At 51.8% G+C, this 16,594-nt stretch overlaps 1 protein-coding gene across 1 annotated transcript in view; it reads left to right on the forward strand.

The window, feature by feature from the left end:
• Positions 1 to 244: 244 nt before the first annotated feature.
• The window catches only part of LOC144095491 (uncharacterized), a 49,870-nt gene continuing 33,520 nt past the window's right edge, over positions 245 to 16,594 (forward strand). The window contains 2 exon segments of the mRNA XM_077629216.1: positions 245 to 304; positions 2,926 to 3,076. Coding sequence (XP_077485342.1) covers positions 245 to 304; positions 2,926 to 3,076 — 211 coding nt within the window.

The following is a 16,594-nucleotide window of genomic DNA, read 5'->3' on the forward strand; positions in this document are numbered from 1 at the left end:
ATGCGCCTCTGTGGAGGGCCCCACATGACTGCAAGGGCCGGATGCAAGGCCCGTTGTCGCCGAGCCCTCCAAAGACGGCCAGTCAACTCGCATATCCCGGAAAAACCCTCCAACTCACCGCGAAACCTCACGCATCAGAAACTATTGTAGTGCCTCAAAGTACCTAACACGCCCCCGGAAGGTGGTCTCCTCAAAGTCACCCACTGCGCCCCACCACCTCTCATGGGACGACAGAGCTGCCGGCATGACACCCCCAGCTCCTGAGTATCCCTGGGATGAAGGGCTACAGGCCCTAAGGGCGGAGGTAAGCAGCCTCTCCTCCCTTATTCCCAGTCCCTCTCATACCACCTCTCCCCTCTTCATCTCACACAAACCGCCTCACCTCCACCCCTCCCCTCCGCAAAGCCCATCATACCCACTCCCCCCCCCCCTAGCTCAACCCAATCCCCCGCCTGCCGAAATGATACACACAATAGAATCCGCCCCAATTCACCCAAGACGATCACAGGAAACTAGAACAAAAACTAAACGCAAAATTACAAGAAATGAAGGCGCTCCAAGACGCACAATTTACCAACATATATCATATCGCTCACCGATTTCAACACCAGATGGAACAACTGTTCACCAGAATGATGCAGACGCTAAATATGCACTTAGCGGCTTCACACCCCTCTATCATCTAACCCCCGCCCCCCTCCACTGCAGTTTGGCGGGGCACACAATTATACCGAATTACCTCTCTTCTGATGGAACTGTCGCTGCTTCCATGGCAAGTGCGCACCCCTTCAACTTCTCCCCAAGCTCACCCCCATGCCCCAGATCTTCCTACTCATCATCATCATCATCATCATCATCATCATCATCATCAGCCTTACTACACCCACTGCAGGGCAAAGGCCTCTCCCATGTCTCTCCAATTAACCCTATCCTTTGCCAGCTGCATCCACCCTTTCCCTGCAAACTTCTTAATCTCATCCGCCCACCTAACCTTCTGCCGCCCACTGCTACGCTTACTTTCTCTTGGAACCCACTCAATTACTCTTAAAGACCAGCGGTTATCTTGCCTTCGCATTACATGCCCTGCCCAAGCCCATTTCTTTCTCTTGATTTCGACCAGGATGTCATTAACCCGTGTTTGTTCCCTCACCCACTCTGCCCGCTTCCGATCTCTTAACGTTACACCTATCATTTTTCTTTCCATGGCTCGCTGCGTTGTCCTTAACTTAAGCTGAACTCTTTTCGTTAGCCTCCACGTTTCTGCCCCGTAGGTGAGTACCGGTAAGATTATGCTGTTGTACACTTTCCTCTTGAGGGAAATTGGTAAACTGCCACTCATTATCTGCGAGAATTTGCCATATGCGCTCCACCCCATTCTTATCCTTCTAGTTATCTCCCTCTCATGATCCGGATCAGCTGTCACTATCTGCCCTAAGTAGACGTATTCCGGCACAATTTCTAGGCTCTCGCTGCCAATTGTGAACTGTTGTTCCCTTGCTAGGCTGTTGAACATTATCTTGGTTTTCTGCATGTTAATTTTTAGACCCATCGATCTGCTCTGCCTGTCTAACTCGTTGATCATGATTTGCAGTTCACCTCCTGAGTGACTCAGCAAGGCAATGTCATCAGCAAATCGCAAACATATACCACCCCCTTCCCACCCAAAGTCCTTACTGGAGACGCTCCTGCCAGAAATTCATAGACTCACGAAGCTGTGATCATTGAGGGGGACTTCAATTGTGCACAGACTGATTGGGGCTACCGAGCTACCTCGGGCAGGGGGCAAACTCCTCTAGTCCTTCTTGCGGACCTCCGACTCACTGTGCACAATAACTTCCGCACTTCCACGAGAATACGCAATATTATCTGCATGGACACCAATCCAGTCCTGACGCTCAGCCACCACGTCGTGGGCACCACGTGGAACAGGACAAACCATACACTAATCAGCGACCACTATATTATCTCAGTCGCTGTTCCGTTTAAACTACTCCGCAGGAAATACGTTACACGCAAGCTGACAATTTGGGATAGATGCCATCCGCAAACTGCGAATGGACACCCCAACTGCCGCCCTACCGGACATCAAGCAATGGGTGGGTTCACTCTCGACCAATATCGCCACCCACGCCCAAAACATTCAAAGAACACAAGACACTCCCACTTTAGACTCTCGACTCGCCCAGGTCTGGGAGGCTTACCACAACTTTCTAGAGCGCCGGAAAAAGAACAAACTGATCTGCAGTCTCAAAAAGTGGCTGGCCGCGCGTCAGACACAGATCAACCAACGTGCAGAGAAGCTCTGCCCTTCCAATTGGGGACGAATATGTGACAGCATATCCGGTGACCTGTCTACCAAGTGAGCCTGGCAACTTCTCCGCCGTCTCATCTACCGCACGCAGTCCAAACAGCCACACAGCATCACATGACACGACTCATGCACAACACTCACTCATTCCCAGATGCCCTCCTGGACAACCTCAAGCAAACACATACATCGCCTAGCGTGTCCGACTCCGTTCCTTCCTACAAAGGCCAACCAAACTGTACCATTAATGCCGAGATTACGGCACCGGAAGTCAGAGCAGACCTAATGACTCTCTGTACTTCCTCCACTCCTATGTTGACTAAGTCTCAAACTCTATGCTCCTCAACCTGGATGATCAACCGGTCACCCAGATTACGGACTACTTTAACATATGCTGGGCGGAGGGCACCCTCTCCCATTCATGGCGTTATGCATTGGTTATATGAATCCGCAAATCAAACAAACCACTCACACTAGCCAACCTCCCACAATCTCTCACGTGGTGTCTAGGGACAGATTTCCAATACATCCTTCTGGCGAGACTCACCCAGCACATGAAGGACAATGACCTCTACTCCCACAGCATAGTGGGTTTCCGTCCCCATTTATCTGCGCAGGATTCCATGCTGCAGCTCACAAATGATATCTTTGACCCGGCCATCACAGGTCACACAAAGGCCGTCCTGGCTTTGGATTTATCTGAAACCTTTGGTCGCATTGACCACCAGAAATTCATGACGGCCCTCTCCTCGCTTCATATAGATGTACGTACGTACACCTGTATCGGAGCTTTTGTTACCAACCGAACGGCTGAGGTCGACTTTGGCCCACATATATCACCTTCCTAATCTCTCAGAGGATCGGAACCCTTAGGGCTTCGTCCTATCCCCTTTCCCTTCCAACGAAACCATGATCTCTCTCTCCCATAAGCTCACTACAATAGCACACCTCCAGCACACCCTATGCCTATGACATCACGCGGTGCACCACCCACGGCAGTGATGGTGACATAGAGGACAGACCACAAGTCGCCGCCACATTCACACAAGAACACGCCCGCAGCATCGGGCTCCCTTGATCTCAAGAGGAGTCCAAGCTCCTCATCCTCCGTCCCACCGCCCGTAACTGTCCCACCACAATAGCCATTGCCCTGGACGATCCCCCCATCATTTAGGAGGACACTCTGCGGGTTTTGGGCCTTCATATCAAAAACAGCAGAAGACACAGCCTTACCATAATGAAAATTAAGAAGGTGACAGGTGCGATCTCGTACCTCATCTGCGGAGTTTCGAGCCACCATAAGGCCATGAAGGAGCACGACCTATGTCGCTTCATTCACGCCTTTATCCTCAGCCGATTCCTATACACGCTCCCGTACCTGAGTGTATCCCTGGTTGCTCTAGGCTCTACTAAGGCAGCGTGTATAGCAATCGGCTGAGGATAAAGGCGTGAATAAGACGACATAGTTCGTGCTGCTTCATGCCATTCATGACTCAAAATTCGTCGGCTGCCAAAGAACATGCATATGGTATTTCACGAAGGTAGACGCAAAGATAGGGCTGTGGCCCTGCAGGGCAAATTTCGAGGTAGATTCGACGTGCTCTACGCGGACGCTGCCGAATACAATCGCAAGGCTGCACACAGCGGTAGTGGTTCTTGAGAGTGAAGACCCGGTCTCGTGCTGCACCGTTAATAACACAGGTGCAACTGAGCTAGAAGTTGCCACTGCTCTAGCAATGATACAAAACGGTACAAGGGTGATAGTGAGTGACTATAAGGCAGCCATTAAGAATTATGATATGGGCAGAATATGCTGCAGCCACCAAAATTTTGAGAAAAGGGCAAGTACCATCAGAGCTAATCTCACTGATTTGTTTTTCGGCTCATCAGGGCCTCTGGGGGAACGAGAAGGCGCACGCGACAGCCCGAGGGGTTACTTTCCGGTCGATCGCCGCTGACGCACCGCCTCCACGCGAGGAACAACTCCCATCGCGTGACGAACTCACTACATTCCATGAAATAATTTTTCATTATAAGCTCGGTCTTAAGACCTATCCAGCAGCAGACGAAGAACTCAGCAGGAAAGAGGAAACCATGTGGAGGAAACTGCAAACCGGGGTGCTTCCAAACCCTCAACTGTACAGTAAATGACATTCCAGAAGACTTTAATCTTAGATGTACGCACTGCAATAGCATTTCAGATCTAGTCTACATGGTCTGGACCTGCCCTTTTAATTACGACCCGAATAGAAATGTACAATCCTAGGAGACCTTATTGCTCAACCGCGAAGCAGAAGAACAACGCAAAGTCATCGGGCTCGCCCTGACCCGCGCCGAGTCCCAAAGGATTCCGGACGACGGTCAGCGGATGAATGGGGTTTATGCTATAGTATTCTCCCCCGTCATTTTTGACGGGTGCAAATTAAAGTTATTTCGCTCTCTCTCGCGTACCTGAGACATAGGAGTAAGGAAGCCTCCACCTTGGACACGATGCTTTGCACTGCATTCAGGACGGCCCTCCACCCACCCCTTTTCACTTCCACAAAAAAACTACTGCAGCAGGGTTTTTACAATACTGTTGAGGGGCTTGTGGAGGCCAATAGACAGACCCAGTATATCCGATTAACACAGACTACCACCGGACGCCACAACCTCAACACTGTCGGCGTTCACATCCCAGCTAAGAAGCCCACACTGCTTTTCATCCCATATCCTATCCACTCCAACCTCCTCACCAAACTCCTTCCCAGAAACGCCCATCTGCAATACCACGGGACCCGCCGCGGTGGCTCAGTGGTTAAGGCGCTCGACTACTGAGCCGGAGTTCCAGGGTTCGAACCCGACCTCGGCGGCTGCGTTTTTATGGAGGAAAAACGCTAAGGCGCCCGCGTGCTGTGCGTTGTCAGTGCACGTTAAAGATCCCCAGGTGGTCGGAATTATTCCGGAGCCCTCCACTACGGCAGCTCTTCTTCCTTTCTACTTTCACTCCCTCTCTTATCCCTTCCCATACGGCGCGGTTGAGGTGTCCAACGATATATGAGACAGATACTGCGCCATTTCCTTTCCCCAAAAGTCAATTATTATTATTATTATACCACGGGTCATGACGCCGAGCGAGGGTAAAGGCTGTCCACAAATATTACGGTTCCGAGGAGTATGCCATGTGGGTGTAGCCCGCATGATCGGACAAGGAAGCGGCGGTAGCCGTGGTGGTCCATACCATTCAATAACTTGCTGCTCTCATTCTACCCTACTTTTTCTCCTCACAAGTGGCTGAGAATGCAGCCATTTCCCTTGCAATTGCCCAGAGGGAAGCCCGTTATATTCTCAAAGATTCGAAAACTGCTCTACTAAATTTTTCGCGCGCGAGAGGGTTCTTGTCCCTGCTATTTGCATACTGACCTCGCATGGTGCCAACCCACTCTGCCACGTGGAGCTCCTCTGGGTGCCGGTAGCGAAGCCACCGATAGCTTACCCCGAGGACTGATACACCGGGCCCAGGCGGTCCCTGCGTCGGAGTTCTGCTGGGAGCGCATGCACATATTCAGTGAGCTGACTCACGCTCACCGCGCTAAAGCAGAGCTCTACCTGCCGCCACACGATTAACTTGATAATCACCACCAAACCTTATGCCGTCGCCTCCAGGCACGATCCCTCCAATCCCTTATACTAGGTCCCGCTTCCACCAAACGCTCACAAACACCTATTGCACTATTTGCAACCACCCCACCGCCACCCTCGCCCATATTCTATTGCAATGCCCAGCGGATTCTCTACCGCGGGGCCAGGAGCACCTCACCAGCTGGGAGGACATGGAGACCCTGCTACGCTCTGAGGAGCCGACCCGGCAGAATACCGCCACGTACCAGGCTGTCGACGTCATGAAGCATAAGAACATAAAAGTTTGAGTGTAGTGGCATCGTGCTGGGGCTGAGGGGCGTTCATGTCATAAAACACTTCTTTCATAATAAGTTTTACCACCACGTAGTGCAGATTAATTCCTATTACCTGCGTTATATCTGAACCTCATCACCTGAGGGATAGCGACTGTGCCCTTGTCGACATTTAGACAGATACTGCCACACTAAAGCAAAATTTGTTTTTTTTCTGCAGGTTCACCACACAGAGCGCATGTGTCAGCGTCCTGGTTGCATTTATTTGCGTAGCTTCACGTTCTATAACACCCTCACCTCGCTTCAAACAGCAGGGCACTGCCTACTGAACTATCAATGAGAGATTCCTTCCTCATTTGACTTACTAATTTGCCCAGAAGCACGCTGTATTACTTGGCGAGAAGAGCGCTATCTAGGCAAGGAAAATAATCAGGGAGCGGACCGGCAGAAGCGGAGCCCGCTTAAGCCATGCGCGAGGATGGTGTTAGAAACGTATTACATACGAAGCAGGCAGGCATTCATTATCGATCTTTGGAAGTGGTATATGTGCATCATTAGTGATGCAGGTAGTAAAGGATGAGAATGAGTAAATGTACTGCGCTAGTAGGCTTGTGAAATGCATCGTGCCGCGCCTGCAATGTAAAAAAAGCGCTCAGGAGCAACAGGGTGTATGAATATCAGTAATTTCATATAGAGAAGCGAACAGTTTGGCACATAATGCAACAAAACGCGGTGAATGGCACACCGCTGGAAGGCAGTAGATTTTTCTATTACTCTGGATCCCCCCCCCCCCCCCCCACACACACACACACACACACACACACACACACACACACACACACACACACACACACACACACACACACACACACACACACACACACACACACACACACACACACACGCACACGCACACGCACACGCACACACACACACACACACAGACACACACATATATATATATATATATTTTTTTTTTTTTCTGCTGCTTTATAAGGAACTTTCTTTAAAACTAATTGATTGGCACTACAAATATATATATATATATATATTGTAATGGGACCGACAGGCGCAGAGCAGCGAAGAAGCGGACGAGTTCAAGCGGGACAACGAAGAAGCAGACAAAACTTTCCTGGATCCAGTAATTAACCGCCTGTGTCTTGGCCACTCCCCCGTAGTGGGTATGTGCCAGCAACGTCTGAGGCCTTCCTTCCTTCCTTCCTTCCTTCCTTCCTTCCTTCCTTCCTTCCTTCCTTCCTTCCTTCCTTCCTTCCTTCCTTCCTTCCTTCGAAGTGCAGCTGGGTTTTTCGAACGACGCCTGTGAGTGTGCCCGTCGTGTCGCCGGTCAACCAAGACCAACCAACCTGTGCTTCAAATCAACGCCTTGACACTTGGTGGAGGTGCCTCGGTTCCCGTCCCGGTCCTCATCCTGGAACTTCGAAATGGAACGCTCCTCGTCTCCGCCACCATGCCGGAAGGTCCGAGTGAACCATCGCAGCCCATCCCTGCCACCGTACTCTGTCACGGGGTGCAGCGCCAGCGTGACCCTTCTCCATTTAGTGGCACCGATGACCAAGACGTCGACGACTGGCTGGTCTCCTATGAGCGCATCAGCACTTACAATCGGTGGGACGATTCCGTGTAACTTAGCAACGTCCTCTTCTACCTAACGGACGTTGCCAACCTATGGTTTCGCAACCATGAGGCCGATCTTCCCACATGATCGTCCTTTAAAACGAGCTTCGCCGACGTTTTCGGCCGCCCCGCCGTCCGGAAGCTTCGCGCCGAGCAATGTCTTCGTGCTCGATCTCAGCTCCCTTCCGAGACGTTCACAAGCTACATTGAGGACATCGTTGACCTGTGCAAGTGTGTCAACCCCTCCATGTCCGAAGGGGATAAAGTCAACCACATACTTAAAGGCATAGCCGAGGACGCTTTCCAGATGCTGCTGGCGAAGAACCACACCTCTGTCGCTACCGTCATCCAGCTGTGCCAAAGCCTCGACGAACTCCGCAAGCAACGCGCATCTACGCGGCTGTCCGGCGCGCCTGCGGGGGGTCTTGCTGGCTTGGCCCTTGGTGGCTCGTCTGCTGAGCAGTCCCTGTTCATGCAGCAGGTTAAAGACTTCATCCGCGAAGAGATCGCTCGCCAGCTTCCTCTGCTGCATCACATTCCCGACCCCGTCTGCCCTCCGCACGACCTGGCGCCATCTCTCACGCCCACTATCCGTCGTGCTATTCAGGAGCAGGTCGCTGCAGTTCTGCCATCCAGTCCCCCACCTCCTCCTGTGGCAGCGCCGCTCACCTATGCTGAAGCAGTCACCGGTACACGGCGCTCGCCCACCTCTGTCGGCTACCCTAGCAGCCCGGCCTTTTATGCTCCACCGCCGTCTATACCCCCGCCGCAGGTCCCGGTTCGTCGACCCTGCCGAAACCCTACGAACCCCTGGCGTACCGAGGACAATCGACCGATATGCTATTCCTGCGGTCTTCCGGGCCATGTCGCACGCTTTTGCCGTCAGCGATCTCCTCGTTCTGGCGATTTCATGCGCAATTTCCGCTACAATTCCGGGCCGCCCTTGCCTAATGTCTCTTCTGCCTCTTCTACACATCGCTCCCAGTACTCTACTCGCCGCTCGCCTTCCCCTCGACGACGTTCCATTTCTCCGATGCTCCGCCGCCCGGACCCTCTCCCAGAGGAAAACTGACTGCCGCAGTTCAGGAGGCAAGAACTGCGTGTTTTGCTAACTTTTTAAGTCCTCCGTGTTCTCCTGCTAACGTGATTGAGATGTCTGTTGAAGGCGTCCCCGTTCTCGCGCTCGTCGACACGGGTGCTGCAGTGTCAGTAATTAGTGATGCTCTTCGCCGCAAACTTCGTAAGGTGACAACGCCGCTGTCTGACTTTTCACTACGCACGGCCACCTCTCAGCGCATCCACCCCATCGCAGCCTGCACGGTCCGCGTTTCTGTCAACGACGTCGCCTATACCATCGAGTTTGTTGTGCTGACCGCCTGCTCTCACAATGTCATCCTCGGCTGCGATTTCCTCTCGACCCACCGTGCAGTGATTGATTGTGCCCGTGCGGAACTTGAGCTTTCTCCCCTGTGTGATGTTTCGTTGTGTGACCTACCTGTGCGCTCCGCTAAGCTTCTTGTAGCTGCCGACACCGACATACCTCCCTCCTCTTCAGCCCTCGTTCCGCTCCGCCCCGACTCTTTCCTCAGCGGCCCTGTTCTTTTCACACCTACCGCAGCAGCCACTCGCCATCGGCGCCTCCTCATTCCATTCGCCGTTGTCTCGATTTCCGATGGCCACTGCGCCATCTATGTCACCAACCCATTTTCTTGCCCGTCGTTTGTTCTTCGCGGCGAATGCCTCGGCTCTATTGAGAACTGGACCCTGCTCTTGCTTCCGAGTTCTCCGATACCCGTGCCTGTTCCCCAGTTACTGCCTTAGCCTGTTGTGCGACAGCGCCCGATCCGATTTCCATCGACGTCTTTCGTCGTAACATCGCTCCCGACCTTCCGTCCGCTTACCGTGACCAAATCTTGGAACTTCTCTATCGCTTCCGCAACTCTTTCGACCTTTCCCAGCCCTCCTTCGGGCGCGCATTGGCCGTCTCTCACACAATTGACACTGGTACCCACGCTCCCTTGCGTCAGCGACCGTACCGAGTCTCGCCGAGCGAGCGCCGCGTCATCCGTGACAATGTTGACGACATGCTTCGGCGCGGCATAATACAGCCTTCTCACAGCCCTTGGGCCTCTCCTGTTGTCTTGGTGACGAAAAAAGATGGCTCCATCAGGTTCTGTGCGGACTACCGCCGTCTCAACAAGATCACACGCAAGGATGTTTATCCTCTACCCCGAATCGACGACGCACTGGATTGCTTGCAGGGAGCGGAGTATTTTTCATCCCTCGACTTACGCTCCGGCTACTGGCAGGTCCCGATGGCAGCGAACGACAGGCCGAAAACCGCTTTCGTCACCCCAGACGGCTTGTATGAGTTCAATGTGATGCCATTCGGCCTCTGCAATGCTCCAGCCACATTCGAAAGGATGATGGACACTATTCTCAGTGGCCTCAAATGGGAAACTTGTCTGTGTTACCTAGATGACATTGCCGTTTTTTCCAAAGATTTTCCTTCCCATCTGCACCGCCTTCAGCGCGCACTCACTAGCCTTACTGACGCCGGCCTGCAACTAAACTTGAAAAAATGTTACTTCGGTGCAACGCAGCTCACAATATTAGGCCATGTCATCTCTAAAGACGGCGTTCTTCCTGACCGTGCCAAACTTCGCGCCGTCGCTGACTTCCCCAAACCAACCACCTTAAAAGAACTTCGCATTTTTATAGGCTTATGCTAACATTTTCGCCGCTCAATCCGCAATTTCGCCAGTATCATCGCCCCTTTAACGCAGCTTCTTGCCGGCAGCCCGAACCTTTCGTCTTGGTCCCCCGCCTGCGATACCGCGTTCAGAACTTTACGCCGCCTGCTGGTCTCTCCCCCCATCCTTCACCATTTTGATCCCGCCTGTCCGACAGAAGTTCACACTGACGCGAGTGGTGTGGGCTTGGGCGCAGTTCTTGCCCAGCGAAAGCCTGGGTATCCGGAATACGTCGTCGCTTACGCCAGCCGCGCCCTCACCAAGGCGGAATCAAACTATTCTGTCACAGAAAAAGAATGTCTCGCCATCATTTGGGCAATTGCCAAGTTCCGCCCTTACATTTACGGCCGGCCCTTCTATGTCGTCACAGACCACCACGCCCTATGCTGGCTATCCTCCCTCAAAGACCCTTCTGGCCGACTCGCCCGCTGGGCTTTACGTCTCCAGGAGTTTGATATACACGTCATTTATCGCTCCGGCCGCAAGCACTGGGACGCCGACGCCCTTTCTCGTTCACCACTCCCATGCGAGTCAACCTCTGCCCTCGTCTGTGCCTACGAATTCTCTTCGTTCAACATCCCTGATATGCTCTCCGAACAACTGAAGGATCCTTGGATCACCTCGCTGCTAAACTTCCTGAACACTCCCTCGCCGCATCATTCGACCCGGACCATTCGCCGCCAAGCCCACCACTTCGCCGTTCGTGCTGGCCTCTTATACCGCCGTAATTACCTCCCCGACGGCCTGAAGTGGCTGTTGGTCATCCCTCGACACCTCCGTGCTGCAATCTGTGCCTCTTTTCACGCCGCTCCACAATGCGGCCACGCCGGTGTACTGAAAACATATGCTCGCCTTCGTCAGCGATTCTACTGGCGAGGTATGTACCGCTACATACGTCAGCACATTCGGTCATGCACCGCCTGCCAACGTCGCAAGAAACCTCCCCGCCGCCGCTCCTTTGCAGCCGTTACCTTGCCCTGGCCGTCCCTTTGACCGCGTCGGCATTGATCTTTATGGCCCGCTTCCAACTACTTCGGCTAATAATCGGTGGATCATCGTTGCCGTTGACCATCTCACCCGTTACGTCGAAACGTCGGCTCTCAAATCTGCTACCGCAAACGATGTCGCTCACTTCCTTCTACACAGTCTTGTTCTTCGTCACGGCGCCCCGAAAGAACTTCTAAGTGACCGCGGCCGTGTTTTTCTCTCGGACGCCGTCGAGGCCCTGCTCAAGCAATGCCAAATCGTTCATCGCTACACCAGCGCCTATCACCCCCAGACCAACGGCATGACTGAGCGGTTCAACCGAACTCTGAGTGACATGCTCGCCATGTACGTTGACACCGCCCACTCCAACTGGGATCAAGTGCTCCCGTTCGTCACGTACGCGTATAACACAGCTACTCAGACAACAACGGGGTTTTCTCCTTTCTTCCTCTTATATGGCCGGGAGCCTACATCCACCATGGACACCATCCTTCCTTATCACCCTGACCCTTCCGAGACCACCTTACTCTCCGAAGCTCACCTGTATGCCAAAGAATGCCGGCAACTTGCCCGCTCTTTAACCACACAGCAACAATGGGATCAGAAGCACCGTCGGGATTCCCCGGACCCTCCAGCGTCATACCCATCTGGCGCCCTCGTTTGGCTCTGGGTGCCTTCCTCCACTCCCGGCCTCGCCACGAAACTACTGTCTCGCTTTCACGGACCTTACCGTGTTGTCCACCAAACTTCTCCGGTGACTTATATCGTTGAGCCGCTCGTTCCCTCTTCGGACCACCGTCGCCGGGGGCGCGAAACTGTGCACGTTGAGCGCCTCAAGCCTTACTATGACCCGCCCATCCTCTCCTCTCCGTAAGTCGCCAGGATGGCTCCTTTTTCGGAGGGAGAGTAATTATAATGGGACCGACAGGCGCAGCGCAGCGAAGAAGCGGACGAGTTCAAGCGGGACAACGAAGAAGCAGACGAAGTGCAGCTGGGTTTTTCGTACGACGCCTCTGAGTGTGCGCGTCGTGTCGCCGGTCAACCAAGACCAACCGACCTGTCCTTCAAATAAACGCCTTGACAATATAAAAAAATTACAAACATTCCCCAATGCACCTTGGTTTCGGTGACTGTTGGCTTCCTTAATATGTTTGTCAAACGAGCCCCTCATTTCATATGCCTTCTCTGCTAATAGCTTAACGGGGGTCTCGGTTCTGGCAGTCTTCATGCCATAGGTAGCATAAGAAACAGCAATACGTTAACCAAGCAAAGAATAAAATATATAAGATGAGACTCCATGCAAGCGAACTTCTGCTTTCGCTATAGAAAATATATGAGAATTCCTCGTCAATAAGGGCAATGAACGGGCTGCGTATATACAGAGCCGTTTTGCTCACAGGAAAAAGTCTCATATATGTCGGCTTCGAGTTGGTCATAATAGCACATTGGTGACACGTGCGCACTCAGTCTGGAAAACGCTGTCACGTAGAGCAATGTGCCCCTAAACAACATCTTCGTATTTTTTCCGCTCTTGTTGTGTGCTCTTTTATACTCAGCTGTACAAGGTGTCCGGTTAGCTTTCTGTAACAGTGCCAAACCACGATATAACGAAACAGTTTATAAGAAAATGGCGGATACAACAAAGGAATAGTCATTGCCCTCTAATGCTCTCAGAAACATAAGCATTTGGTATCTTGTTTTTGCGTAGTAAACCCCAGTTAAAATCACTGACCATTTCTCCTCAAGCATGTCAAATCCGTACTGTGCTCAGCACTTCTGTACCACCAAGGTGCGGAGAGCTGATATTACCACGCATAACTTGGTCTGTCCAGCACGTCATTAAACACAATGAGATTATGCCGACACAAGCGAGGCCTGCATAGAGTTATCAAAATAATTTGTCAGCGTGGCTTGGCACTTGCTCTAGCTCGCTGCCTAAGTTTCCGCACGCGGCGCACTGAAAGGACCGCCGCGCAGTGCTGCGCCTGGGCAGTTATCAAGGTCATTGGAGTTCCCCCGTTCACAACATCCTCGCTGCACACGGCCCACTTCGAGCGCGTTCTGAACCTATGCTTCCATGTGCGTTTTGTTTGCGTGTTCGCAGCGTGGTCACGTATAGTTAAAGCGTCTCGGGGTGCTTTTGGTGTGTTTGGTAGTATTGGTGTCCCGTTTGTTTCAATGGGCTAACCTGTGAAAAACTAAAGCGCAAAGCAATTTCCGCTGAACGGAATGTGACCATCATTAAAACTTTTGGCTTGGCGTAGGCATTCGCCATAAAACAAACATGTGAGGCTGCGAGACGTGTCCAGCGTGTTCGGAAGTTGTGCGGCTGAGGCAACCAAAACGAGTACCCTTGACGAAGTGGCCCTCTTTTACGCGGCTTGTTTAGAAGACCATTTTTACAGCCATTCGTATCGGCTTCAAAGACTATAAGACAGAGGTAAATATTCCGAACTATAGGCACATGTCTGGTTACTACATTATTGCTCCAAGATACGTCTCTAGGCCCTCAAGCGCATGGGAGCTGCGGAAAAAAATGGCTTCATATTGGCAAGGGTAACAATGCTCTTTGTGTACCTAAAAGCAGCCGTGCTGTCGGCGCTCCTAGCGCGTGAGGATTTCCCTGAAGACGTTTTAGTGCGATTTCACTATTAGACGCGTTTTTTGATTTCGGGCATAAGTAGTTACGCACGCGTCTGAAGCCAGCTTTGTGGCAGACGGTTCAACTGCCCACCGGGTGGTGGGTAACCTGCCAGGTGTGTACAGCTGCAAGGTGAAGGCTGGGGGAAGGGCACACCTAGGTGAAGGCCTATAAGGTAAAAGGTCTTCAGGTTAAAGGCTTTTAGGCATAAAACATTTGTGGTTAATGTGCTTAGGTAAAATTAGTTTAAGTCAAATGCCATAAGTGCAAAGGCCTTCAGGGGATAGCCTTCATGGTATATGGCCTGAGGTAAAATGCCTTTGGCCAAAGCCATTGATGTTAAGTGCATTTGGGTCAAGTGCATTTTGCTCGTAAGAACCTTAAGTGCCCAGCGTAATTAGTGCTACCGCAAGATCCGCGCTTAGCCATGCCAAACCCTATGGTATTTTCGACGCTTCGTACTCGCACCCCGGAATCGGCACAGGAATATGTGATAGCCACGGCCACAGCTTCCACATCATGTCCGACTAGTCTTAGTGATTCGCAGTCTGCATTACGTAGCTTTGCCAAATGCTAGGTTTCCCTCGCTGCTCTTTTCAACCTTCGTACGTTAAGTAGTGTGGGCAGACAAAAGCATCAGAGATGACACTTAAGCTCCCTCTGGAGGGTATGACGCGATAGCGCTGTCAGTTGATTCCCCTGTATGCAGACGGTCATTCTCTACTTCACATTCATAGATCCTTGGGACTCCTGATACCCCTCGGTGCAGCGGTTAAGCGATGCGCCACTGCCCTCCGAAGGCAGGTGCTCCCAGCGGTGCGCCTTGTGCGGCCAAGCTTGCTCTTCTCGAGTAATCACTGATTAATTTAACTGCTACCTGCCACAATGGGCATTTTCCTCACTATCCGGTGGCCAGGTTGTGACGACGTCGCAAGGTCACTTGACCTAGGTGGTCCAGCCACCTCCTAGGTTGTTCTCTGGGCACCACCCGCCAGCCAAAGTCATGCTCGTGATTTTTCGCTCATAACGCCGACAGATGATTTTCTGGAGAACGGGGTCTTTAACGTTGAAAGAAACAAATATTATCCTTCGCGCTGCCAGAATCAATAGCCGCATAATTTCCATCAACAGCATCCCTGCTCACACTCCACACGCACTGGAAAATACATCCGCAGCACACGACGGTGCTCAAAGCACACGACGGATCACAGATACAAAATCTGAAACGGGCCTTTGGCAACAGCTTCAACCGCTGTCTCTCCTCACGCCGTCCTAGTATGACGCCATGTTTCCTGCTGGTATAGACTGCCGCTTTATACGGTCAAAATGTGATAGAGGACACTTCCTACAGGATTTCCTCGCTGATATTCCTAAACGAGAGTTACAAATCAGTGGTCTCCTACGCTGGAAGGCCACTCTGCTCATCTCAGACCTCGCCGGGCCCTCAAGCCAGCCACCAAATTCATCATAAAGAAACGTCCTCTGATCACCTAGCGACAACCTCAAGTTCTGTTTTTCTTTTTTTTAAAGCATTAAAGTCGTTCCTTATCCTCCCTCGGAATGCCATACCCGCTAGCAAAGGACCACTGTGCTGGCATGTGCCCCACAATGCACAGGAACGCAACCAAGCGAAGGCGTTATTAGAACTCGTTCCACAACAGTACTGAAGGAAGAGTGTTGAACGCAGAAGGAAGCCGCGGCCACGCACCGAGTGCTAGACGATAATGCTAATAGTTTTTCTGCACGCGCATCAGCCAGCCCTGTATCATATTCTATGATGCGGAGATACGGTTCTTGATAACAACTAATCTGCCACTGGTCATAGCAAAGAACGTCCCGCGCAGTTTATCGCGTTTTAATTTTTGTTCCTTGTTTCCTTGTGTTGATTGCCTCTTGTGATTGCGGGGCATGTGCTGCTTATCAGGTGCTTTTATATATGTTTTGCTCTTTCTGAATGAAATCTTACTTGCGAGACAGCGCTTGTGCTGTGCACATCTTCGTCCGTCGTCTTTGTTCGCGCTGTATATTTCTTATAAAATGAACGTCACCCAGCTAGCACAACTTGCGCTCCTACTACAACACTGATATAGTTGCGCATGAATAAAAGGTGCTGGGATGCATTATTAGTGCTCGCATGCTGGGCGCGCCCTTTTCCAAAAAGCTGGGAAAATGAAGTCTGATGAGGGTGCCTTAATTTCTGTTACGCCTTTAAGGGTCCAGATTTTTTACAGCGCTGCTTTTACTGCCCTGAATACAAACGTATAAAGCATTTCTAGCAGCGTTTAGGGTCATATCAATGCTTCCTCAGCAAAAAATTAAAAAGAAATCGAGGATGCTTAGGCACACCTTCAGAGTATGACGGGATGGCTTTAAGGGT

Source organism: Amblyomma americanum, chromosome 6 (assembly GCF_052857255.1).
Source record: "Amblyomma americanum isolate KBUSLIRL-KWMA chromosome 6, ASM5285725v1, whole genome shotgun sequence".
In the NCBI taxonomy this organism is placed as follows: domain Eukaryota; kingdom Metazoa; phylum Arthropoda; class Arachnida; order Ixodida; family Ixodidae; genus Amblyomma; species Amblyomma americanum.